This window comes from Aulonocara sp. 'chitande type north' Nkhata Bay, linkage group LG5 (genome assembly GCF_057382095.1).
Source record: "Aulonocara sp. 'chitande type north' Nkhata Bay isolate Kocher_YH1m ecotype deep benthic linkage group LG5, A_spYH_male_GT1.1, whole genome shotgun sequence".
Classification (NCBI taxonomy): domain Eukaryota; kingdom Metazoa; phylum Chordata; class Actinopteri; order Cichliformes; family Cichlidae; genus Aulonocara; species Aulonocara sp. 'chitande type north' Nkhata Bay.
Window position 1 is genome coordinate 20861550 of NC_141348.1, and position 11699 is coordinate 20873248.

General features: G+C 39.9%; 1 protein-coding gene across 3 annotated transcripts; it reads left to right on the plus strand.

The window, feature by feature from the left end:
* Positions 1-1910: 1910 nt before the first annotated feature.
* Positions 1911-8757, plus strand: tmem183a (transmembrane protein 183A). 3 transcript variants are annotated; one of them, XM_086291981.1, is made up of 8 exons: positions 1911-2118; positions 3230-3319; positions 3394-3564; positions 4777-4936; positions 5346-5526; positions 5922-6002; positions 6722-6881; positions 7613-8757. In XM_086291981.1, the coding sequence occupies exons 1-8, from the start codon at positions 2055-2057 to the stop codon at positions 7879-7881; spliced, it is 1176 nt and encodes a 391-aa protein (XP_086148107.1). In that variant the 5' UTR covers positions 1911-2054; the 3' UTR covers positions 7882-8757. The 3 variants fall into 3 exon arrangements, with proteins under 3 accessions (XP_086148107.1, XP_086148105.1, XP_086148106.1); XM_086291979.1 differs by having other exon boundaries at positions 6722-6877; XM_086291980.1 differs by having other exon boundaries at positions 6725-6877.
* Positions 8758-11699: the final 2942 nt, after the last annotated feature.

Consider the following 11699-nt stretch of genomic DNA (forward strand, 5'->3'; position numbering starts at 1 on the left):
TGACAACGTCTGAATGATATGTCACAGCTCATGCCAACCAGATGTTGTAAGTTTAATAACCCCACAACCACATACTTCATGTTTAGCTTTCATAGCCCTGAAAAGGGTGCTAATGTAATGTCAGGCACGCTCTATATGTATTAATGTTGGGTTGCTAAATAATAATTTTCAGTCTAAATAATATCACAACTGCAACTGTCCAAGCTTTTGAGTTTTTAGAAGCAGTGTTGGTTATTTAACACCACCACCTAGTGGTAGAACAGATTATCTGCAGCAGTGCTTCAAACCAACATTTATGATGCTAACCTTGATGCGTTCTTTTCAACAGAAGCATGTTTAGTTTAAGTGAAAGAAACTTTTTTTGAATTCGGTCTTTATTCCTCTCTCACAGAAAATTCAGCATGCTGCCTTGAGTGGCTGGCAATTTAAACTCCATGGTCAGAAGTTACTTTTGATTATGTATTTTAATAGTAATTTAAAGGTTATAATTATAATTATTATTGTGGTTATTATCAATATTACTGTTAATAATAATAATAATAATAATAATAATAATAATAATAATAATAATAATAATAAGAAGAAGAAGAAGAAGAAGAAGAAGAAGAAGAAGAAGAAGAAGAAGAAGAATTTATTTAATCAATTAGTTTATTTTTTTCATTACATTTCTCACTATCTACAAACATGTTATTTGGGGTGGCCATTTCAAATACTATTGTGTATTTACTATAGGAACTATTTAACTCATGCTCAAAGATCACACATCCCACTCAACTCCCAAATGACAAGGAGTACTTGTGGTACACATTGTGTCATGCTAGCTTTACTTCATTATTATTAATTTATTAATTTATTAATTCATTTAAGTTTAGTCCAAGTTTTGAGCAATATTACTGTACGGATGAATGAGATTTCCCCAATCTTAATCATGAAGCAAGTGGTTGGCACTGTTGCTTTAAAGAAAGAGGGTGACATTCTTGGTTGTCTAGGCTTTTCTGTGTGAGATTTGCAGTTCTTTGTGTGCAGATGACAATCTGGTAATCAGGGTGCACTTTAGAATTGATTTTATTATTGCTGTTGTTATCCCAGTTGCTTTCTTGTTAAATAAAGATGCTGTGTTGCAAAAAAGAAATCTCTTTTGAAATGAAGAGAGGTCGTAATGTGTTTGACAGCACTGCAGCTATGGATCTGAGACCTCTAAGGGGTTGATAACAGCTCTGACTGCAGCGAAGAAGTATATCATTTTATTCTTATCTCCTCTGACTCTGAGTCTAACATCTGAGGAGATGAGAGAGATGCTTTGATGTTACGTAGTTGTTAAAGGGTAATTTGCAATGGCCAGATATTGGAGGACAACCTCTGCTTTTTGATCTCTAAAATGCAGCAGGACTTTCTGTGGAAAAAAAATTGTCACAGTTTAACAACAGTGCTGCCTGGGAAAGTTTTGGTATGCTCAGGTTCTTTGTGACACTATTACAAAATCACTGAATACAGTACAGAATTCATAATGAACTCTTTCCCCTCTCCTACTAATGGTAAGTCTGCGTGGCTCAGTGACGTCTTGGCAGCTTTAATGGTACATTAGCGGCAGAGTGACACAGTACCTCTTCTTTTATGTCATCAGTGTGATAACACTTCAGCCAGGCAGCACTCGCTGGAGAATAAAGCAATCAAAAACGTGTATAATCTGTCTGGTATCCATATTTACATGCAGTCATCCTCAAAAAGTAAAAATATATATAATTCACCTTAAAGCTATTTTATAATAAAAAAAAACAATTAACAGGTTTTAAATGGCATACAAGCTGTAGTCCCGATAGACTGAAATCTTAACAAACGCCTACAGATGGCAGTAGTGCGCGGCAAGGAAAAAAGTGAAAACGGTACTCTCGCGTTATTTGCAACGTCACGTCAGTCCATGATGGCTGAAGATCCTGGCGGAACATTTTTCAATTTCTCTGTGATTTTTCTTTCTTTCTCTTTACCTCAGCTTGCCATAGAGACATGGCAGGACTCACAGCCACGTTAAGCGTCCACAGATATTTGGTATCGTCATGCCCAAGAAAGGGAACCGAAAACGGCTGAAATTTAAGGCCGGGGACGTTTGTTCGGAATCAGGTAGGATATGATTAGCCAGAAAGCTAGCCCGCCTTCTCACATTCTGCTGAAGTTTCTGTCATGTTCTCCCAACTTCATAAAGCCAAAAGGCATTCTGCGGTTTTACAGGTGACCAATGCGATTTGCAGTGTTTGTGTTATTCTTTTAAGATCATTTTAAGTTCATTTGAATCACGTGACAGGTCAGCAGGGTGCGCCGGTGTTCCAGATTAACTGGCTTTGGTCGAACAGATGTGGCAGACTTGCGTTTCAGGAGCTGCTACCGACAAACCAGCAAAAAAAAAAAAAACCCGCCAAATGTGTCATCTGTGACACTTGTGAGGTTATCTCAAACACACTCTGTCAGTCTTGATGCTGTTGAACAACAAAATGTTTAGAAATGTCGCGAGTTTACCTGGTGATATTCTCATGTACGACACGATCGCGAAAACCGCAAACAATTAACACCACGCCGATGTTGTTCACATGCATTTCAAAGGTTTATTTGGATGACGCACAAACAGACACAATTGAAAGGAACAAATGCATTGTGCATGAAACGAATTCAAACGTGATGCAGATGTGTGTCACAAGTTGATCTGGCTGTAGGCTGGGGCACTTGGCCAGAGGTGGCGCTGGTTGATTCGAGTCCATGTTAGTGCACACAAAGTAAACTGCTCGCTTTAGTTGTGAAGCAAAAACGCTGAAATCGGAGAAATAAAACGTATGAGGGGGACGATAACGACGACTAGATTCTCCCGGTCGTTTACTCTTGCTGTCCGGTGAACAACATCGGCGTGGTGTTAATTGTTTGCTGTTTTCGCGATGAGATGGTGACATGAGAATATCACCAGGTAAACTCGCGACATTTTTAAACATTCTGTTGTTCAACAGCATCAAGACTGACGGAGTGTGTTTGAAATAACCTCACAAGTGTCACAGATGACACATTTGGCGATTTTTTTTTTTTTTTTTTTTTTTTTTTTTTTTGCTGGTTTGTCGGTAGCAGCTCCTGAAACGCAAGTCTGCCACACATCTGTTCGACCAAATCCAGTTAATCTGGAACACCGGTAAGCTTCACAACTGTGACACTGTGAAAAGTTAAGCTAATGATCTGCTGTTCTTTTCCTTAGTCACTGTAGCTGATTATGCTGATGCCGACCCAGCCGTTGTGAAGTCGGGGAGGGTTAAAAAGGCTGTTGTAAATGCGATTGAAAAAGAAGGTAACCTTTGATGACTGAAGTTATACTGTGGTTGATTCCTGTCCTGGTGCTTTACTTATAATCTTCTGTTTCAGTGAAATTACTCTGCGGCCTGGAAGCATCGCAGGGTGCTGTAGAGGAAGTCCTCTCCTCCGCAGTAAGCGTCAAAGCAGACGCTTTGGGCAGTAGCGACGAGCAGGACCCTGAAGAAGATGGAGAGAACGAAACTAAAGTGTCCCGCAAAAAGAAGAACAAGAGGAGAAAGGGTATCATTTCACTTTATCGTTAATGTTACACCATGACAGTTTACTAGCATTAAGAAAAAGTGGATTTTCCATTCAATAAAGATAAAAAAAACAAGTCTCACAACAGTCAACTCATTTTGGGGTAAGCTGTTGCTCATTCATCTAGCAACTAGAAGGTCAGTGGTTTGATCCCTCCCACCTCCAAAGCTTATAGACGGATTCTTAGCAAGATGCTGAATCCTGATTTACTCTGGTGGATCCAATGGAGTTTGATGGGGTGTGAACATTAGGATAAGGATGCACAGACAAAAGCACTTGAACACATGAATGTCTGTAAATGAGGTTTGTAGTGTGAAGTGCTTTAAGTGCTTAGGTTGAGTAGAAAAGGACTATATACCAGTCCATTTACCATTACTGTTAATACAAGACCCAGTCTCAACAGCAGGTCGGGAACAGTTTTGCTCCACTTCAGAAAACACTGCAGTCAATCAAAAGCACACCGATTGAACAAACACCCTCTGAATTCCATACCCGATTAGTTTCATTGCAGCCCATGACAAACGTACGCATTCATACAAAAGCCTGTGCAGTCTGGCTGACTGGGGAGTGACCTGAGTGAAGTCAACTTGTATTGTAATGGGGAGGCAAGCAAATGCAGCCAAACAGACATGAAAAAAAGAAACTAGTCCTGCAGCAATGGATCACTTGTACTCTGCCTAGAAACAAATTCTTACTTACTTACAAATTCTCAATATTAAAGCTTTATTAGAGAGACATTTCAAAGCACAGCACTACAGTATTAGTATTAAAATACCTGGTACATCAATCTATCCTCACTGACCAGCAGCTGCTTCCACTCTCAAAGGGGCCCAGGTTTAAAATATAAAAAAAAACTAGATATGAAAAAAATTGCAAAAAAAATACTTTAAACACTATAAAGCAATACAGTTATTCTTGCACTCTAATATTCTGTGATGCCAACAGGGAGAGAGGTGTGCACGTTCCTCCCTCCACTGGTCTGATAGCAACTCACAAAACATCTGTTCCACCTATAATTGATTTTATGTACACAACACATCTAAGTAAGACGTGTGCCTTTTTTACTTCAATGCTAACGGCCACATTAAGTATATAAATATAATCACAAAAATTTGTGGACCATTGTGCAAAATACATTTCGAAACTAGTATGTTTAACTTGGTATTGATTGTGTTTTCTTTGTTTTCTTCACAGAAAACAGTGAGAGCAGTGATGGTGTAGATTATCCGGTGGACATTTGGTTGGTGCTCTCCTCCTACATTCGGCCTGAGGATGTGTGCAGATTTGCTCTAATCTGTAGGAATGCCTGGACGGTCACTTGCACTGCAGCTTTTTGGACTAGGCTCTACAGGAGGTGAGGTGGTTTTGTGATCACTTGCGTACTGGCACTGATAAAAATATTGACACAGAGTAGTCGAGTGTTTGTGATTTCCACTGTTGAAGGCACAGTATACGTTTATGATCTGCTGCTTACTGGATTCATGCATTTGAGTGGTGCTATGTGATTCACTTACAGCAGTAGTTCATGTGGAATACAAGGAAAGTGTACAGTTTTCATGCTCCCACCTCTGAGATTTGTATATATTGCCAGCATAGGGGGAAATTATTAAAGGTGTCATCCTACAGATAATAGTCCTTGTTAAAACATAGTAGCACATCGTTAATGTTGTGATAGAAGCGGTGAATGCAGTGAAAATGGTGTACTAAGTCCTAGTTAACATCACCTCACATCATTCCTCCTTCTCTGCTCTCTCTTTTTAAAGACACTACAGGATTGATGTTGAGCTGCCACTTCGCCTCCAGCCTGTCTCTATTGAGAAGATGCGTTTCTTACGGGCTTGTGTGATTCGTTCCCTTTTCCATTTATATGAGCCGTTCACCTTGCGCGTGTCAAAGATTCCTCCACTGCCAGAATCCACACCCACTACCTTACTCAACTCCAAGGTAAAGCTCCTCAAAGACCTTTTTATTATAGTTGAGGTGGAGCTGTTTGATTTACCTGCAGACATATGCAAGCAGGTGGATCTATTTGCGTATGGCTGATATTTGTGTGTGACCTCTGCTTTGTAGTTGGATAGAAAAGAAATTCAGTGTTTATCACGACTATTATCAACACTGATATGATTTTAGACTTGAGGATGCAAGTTAGTACTAGACCAAACTTTCTATCAAGTGAAGGAATTTCAGTGTGGCTTTACTGAAGACTCTGATCTCAGTTTTTCCACATGCAAAATGCATATTTCTCAGTTTGCTTAACGTCCTTTCCAAGAAATAATTACGAACATCTGCAAAGATGTTAGAATTTCATTGGGTAAATGTCTGCCTTTTTCCTTTTACAGTGTTTACTTTTCTGGGTCAAAAAGGTGTCGGGGACTCGGTCTGAAACGTTGTGGGAGTTCAACTTTAAATTTTTAAAGCAGGTAACATCATTTGCCATCATTTTATTTGGGGTGGGCATTTCTAATACTATAATGTATTCTCTGGGAACTATTCGACTCATCTTTAAAAAATCACCCACCCACCTCTACTCACAAATGACAAGGCGTACTTGTGGTGCACCAGTGTCATGGCAGAGTTTGCACTGGAGCTCATTTTGGTTTAGTTTTCCGAACCTTTTCTCAGCTGTAGTAGTCATCAGCTTCACTTCTTTCTCCTGTTTGTGCATTGCTCCACACAATTTTCTTCTCCAAGCTGGAAATCCGTAGTTCTATTTTTGTTGTTTAATGCTGGTTGGCATTAAACAACAGGTGCATTATTGCCACCATCTGGCTGTAGAGGTGCATTACATTCTGTGAAGCACTGGAAGGAGTAATTTTAAGAGACGTAGACAATACAGAAACTTTTTTGTATAATTAAACTAATATTTTAATAATTGAAAATAAATCATAACCATTCTTTTATATCCCCACATATATGTAGAGACTAAGATACAGCGGTTGAGTTTGATGATGTATCTTATTAGCCTCAGATAAAAAGAAACTGCTTGAAAAAGCTGTTTCTCCATCCATTTAGGTTCACTGCTTAATGTAGACTGACTCATTCATCACTAGCAACATTTCTGACAAACACTCTGACTTATTGTGAGTTCTGCTTTCATGTTTTCTGTTTTAAATGTGTCTCTCTGGTGTCTTTGTCTCAGCAGGGAAACGGTAGGAATGGTTGTGCCAAGTCCTTGCGTATGCCTAGACAGTACGAAGATGTTCACATGAATCCAGACTCTGACTGCTATGTGCTTCAGGTCACCACCCTCAACTTCATCTTCACCCCAGTAGTCATGGGCATGACGCTGAGCCTGGCAAGTAACTCACCTTGTTTTTTTGCCTGCCTTAATGTTCCTTTGAGTACTGGTGTGTGTTATTCTGCAGCTGATCTTTACAAGGTAGCAGTGTCAAGTGCTGCCTATAAAGTTTTTAAATGTGTATATAAAAAGAGTTTCAATCAGTGAAAGCAACTGTCTCATGGCATACACAACCAATCAGTAGGTTGTTGTGGTAACTCTTGTTTGAATTGATTGATGCTTTAAAATAAATGTAATACTCCTCACTAGTATATTATTTTATTAGACAATTGACATTAAATAGCATTAAGATTAAAGAACAAAGATCTGGATGAAGATTGCAACTACTAATTCAGCTGATGTGACCCATTAGTATGCTTTACCAGTTAATTATTTTTACTGTGTTAAACTGCTTGAAATAAGTTGAAGTTATAAAAGGAAATGTGATCAAAATGCAGTTCGGTGTCAGTGATCAATCACACAGGAAGGCTTCAGAGAGCTCTTATGTACTGTTCTGTTGAGTTTTACTAAACACCAGCTTTAGTCTTAACGTCATTCATTGACATACTTGGAAATACAAAATTTTAACCCTGTGTGTTGTTGATAATATAAGACATTTTTACTTTTCTTTTTCCAAAAATCTTCTGTTAAATAAAGTGACTGTATATGTTTCCTCACATGACAAAGGGTTGATTCTTCTTCTGAGCTACAGACTAGAAACTCATGGACTTTTCCTCTTGTTTTGCCTCCTAGTTCACAATAAATGTAAGCACAGACATGCGCCACCACCGCGTTCGGCTTGTGTTACAAGACTCGCCACTCCAACGGGGGAAGAAAAGAGTGGATCAAGGTGGGACCCAGGTGGTGTTGGATCCTGTACACAGTGTGAAGCTCATGGACTGGTGGCATCCACAGTACCCCTCCTTAATCTACTCATGAGTCTCTCTTCTCAGCCCCTACTACAGCAGGCATTGCATCAGGAACCTCATTATCTCGCTACACTCATAAAAGACGATACTTGATGATCTGTATATCATGTTCAGTGAAGGTTTTTGGCAAATACACATTTTGATTGTTAGATGTTTAGTAAAAACCAACACTGAATTGAAGTGTGACGGTCTGGTCATAGACACATGGGAGAGGGGACCCTGTAGTATAATTGTTGCGGTTTTTCAGACTACATTGCTGCATGTTGAATGTACATGTATAACACATTTTCTACTCTGGATAAAAAAAAAATCAAAAAGCTCAAAGGGATTAAAAGGGTGGGAAGATTGTACTTTGTTAGATATTTGATTTTATAGTCGCTTGACAGTTCTTAAAATACTTTGGCATGTTACTGCAACAACCTTTCGATTGATTTTAGTTTGAAGCGTCCTCACTTAGTATTATGTGAAAAAGATTGAATCAGCTCTGCACTGAAGGGGCCAAAGAGATGATTTACCTCAGACATCATCTGCTGATGCAGGCAGTGTTTTGTTTTTGCTTTTTCTTGGTTAATAAGATCTTGATTGCCTTGCTGACTCTGTGAGCTGTGTTCTGTACTGCCACCCTTGCAGTGTTTCTTCACCCTCAACTTTGAACGTGTTCAGTGTCTTCATGTGTGTTGAATGTGTGTACAGTTTTACCAGTCACATGATGATCGTGGGGGGAGCTACCACTCATACCGATTTATCCATCCACAGACTTTTTTTGTCCCCCCCACAGCAGACAGTTTGACTTTGGGAATAGTTTGTGAAAGCACAGGTGGAGTTATTGATGATGTAATTTTGCTATGTTTCCCAGTAAGCTATTACAGCATGCAAAAGAGTAAGACCTCCCCCAGGTGGAACATAACAATCATTCATCAACCTGTGCTTAACTTGCTGTGACAAATTAAAAAGTCTGTTTAACCTGAACTTATTTGCACATCTGTTGTGGGGTAAGAAGTCATTAGATTTAACCATATGCAGTTGCCATAATGACTTTTTGGTGGCATTACCCAGTAGCAGAGGACGGCTGGTTTTTCTGGTTGGCAGCTGCTGATTGCTTTCGAGTCGGGGACTAGTTTTAACAAATGAGTTTCATTGATAAATCGCTGTAGTGAAATAAAAACTGAAACTGCCCTATCAGAGTTCTCTGGGTTGCCTTTGAAATGTTGAACAATGTATTTTTTTTAATTTTTTTTTTATTTCCCTCTTACAGTCGTAGTAGGTATTAACAAAGACTTTATAAGGTACTATTTTACCAGTATAAAACCAGTCACCGATGATCCACATAACTGAGATGAGAATTTTCGGCTCCAACGTGCACCGGATAATCCTCCTCCACATCTCATGTGTGAAGGTTTTCTCATGCTGCTTCTAGAATTAAAGTAAAAGTTTGTTCTGTATTGAGAAATATGACACTGGGATCCATTCAAAGTAAATATACTGCTCAAAAAACAAAACAAACATCAGATCTCAGTGGGGGGAAATGCGGGAAAATTTTACTGATATTTGTGATATCTGGAAATGTGTCGGGAACAAAAAGATGCCACATCGAGATTAAAATGATCAACCTACAGAGGGCTGAATTCAAAGTCTCCCTGAAAATCAAAGTGATTAAATGATGCAGCATGCAATCCACTTTGCTGAAATGTAATTGCAGCCACTCAAAACAGTACTCGGTCGTTTGTATAGTCTCCATGACCTTGTGTGCATGCCTGATGATGTTGGGGCATGCCTCTAATGAGATGACAGTGTCATGGGGGATTTCCCAGCTCTGGACATCAGTGAGCTCCTGGACAGCTTTAGGTGCAACCTTGCAGCATCACAGAGGTGTTTTATTGGATTTAGATCAGGTGAGTGTGGGGGACAGTTGATGGTATTATTTCATTACTCCTCCAGGAACGTCCTGCATCCTGATACTTAATGGCAGTCAGGATAATGTTGCCTAGCCTGTAGAGGTATGTGGGTCCTTCCATTGATACGCCTCCTCAGACCATCACTGACCCAAAAGTATTTACGGGGCTTCACTTATTCCACATTTTGTCATGTTACAGCCTTATTCCAAAATGGATTAAATTTGTTTCACCTCAAAATTCTACACACAATAACCCCATAATGACAAAGTGAAGAAAAAAAACTTCTTGCAAATGTATTAAAAATAAATAACATCCACATAGGTATTCACAGCCTTTGCCATGACACACAGGTACAACTGAGCTCAGCTGCGTCCTGTTTCCACTAATTGTCTGTCACACCTTTATACAACTTGATTGGAGTCCACCTGTGGTAAATTCAGTTGATTGGACATGATTTGGAAAGGCACGCACCTGTTTATATAAGGTCCCATAGCTGACCGATTATGTCACAGTACAAACCAAGCCATGAAGTCCAGGGAGATGGAATGAGGCACAGATCTGGGCTGCAATACAGAGGTGTTTTTACAGCATTGGAGGTTCCAGTTAGCAGAGTGGCCTTCATCATCTGTAAATGGATGAAATTTGGAACCAGTAGGACTTCCTGGAGTTGGCAGCCTGGCCAATTTAAGTCATCTGGGTACAAGAACCTTAGTTAGGAAGGTTCACTCTGTCAGAGCTCTGGCATTACTTTGAGGAGAGAGGAGACCCTTTTAGAAGGACAACCATTTCTGCAGCATTCCACCAATCAGGCCTGTATAATAGAGCGGCCAGATGGAAGACAACCCTCCGTAAAAGGCGTATGACAGCACACCTGGAGTTTACCAAAAGAACTGATGAAACAAAGGCTTTCAAATATTGAAGACCTCTTTTCTTTTCTTTTTTTAAATCAAGATTGAAGTCTCTGGTTTAAATGCCAAGTGTCATGTCTGGAGGAAACCAGGTACTGCTCATCACTTGGCCAATACCATCCCTACAGAGAATCATGGTGGTGGCAACATCATTCTGGGGATCTTTTTGGCAGCAGGAAATGGGAGGCTATTCAGGGTCAAGGGAAAGATGAATGCAGCAACGTAAAGAGACGTCACTGATGATATCCTGCTCCAGAGTGCTCAGGACCTTTGGCCTGGGGTGACTATTCATCTTGCAGCAGGACAAAACTCCTAAGCACACAGCCAAGATGACAAAGGACTGACTTCAAGACAACTCTGTAAATGTCTTTGAGCGGCCCAGCCAGAACCCAGACTTGAACCTGATTGCACTTCTCTGGAGAGAAGTGAAAATTGCTGTACAGCAAAAAAAAATTGCATCCAATCTGATTGAGCTTAAGAAGTTCAAAGTGCAAAGAAGAATAAGAGCCCCAAAACAGGTGTGCCAAGCTTGTAGTATCATGCTCAAAAAGACCTGAGGCATTAATTGCACTTTGAATAAAGAATTGAGCAAAGGCTGTAAATACTTGCCTACTTTTTCCCGCCTTATGGGTTATTGTGTGGAGAATTTTGAGGTGGAAAATGAATTTGAATGTGTTTTGAATAAGGCTGTAACATGACAAAATGTGGAACAAGTGACGCGGTGAAGAAGATGAATAGTTTCTAGATACACTGCATCGCCTCATGCTACCTGTAGTGACACTGACCCCAGCCACATGCAAAACTAGTTTAAATGAAAGGGCAAAAGATGGGGGAGGGGTGGTGACCTCCACCTGGAAAAACCATGACTGTTGTGGGCGGTTCTCATAGTTGCCTTTTTAGTGCACTGGTGAATTTCATTAACACTAAAGCAGCTGAACTTGATTAACAACCCCCTCTCCTACCTGACTAACCAGATCAACATCCCAGAAGTTTAACTGAAGCTATGCTGTCTTTCAAAAGTGTTTAATTTTGAGCAGTGTGCCACAAAGACTGACATTTGTTAACGGAAGATCATCAACAGGCTGCACAATGAAACAGTCATACCAGA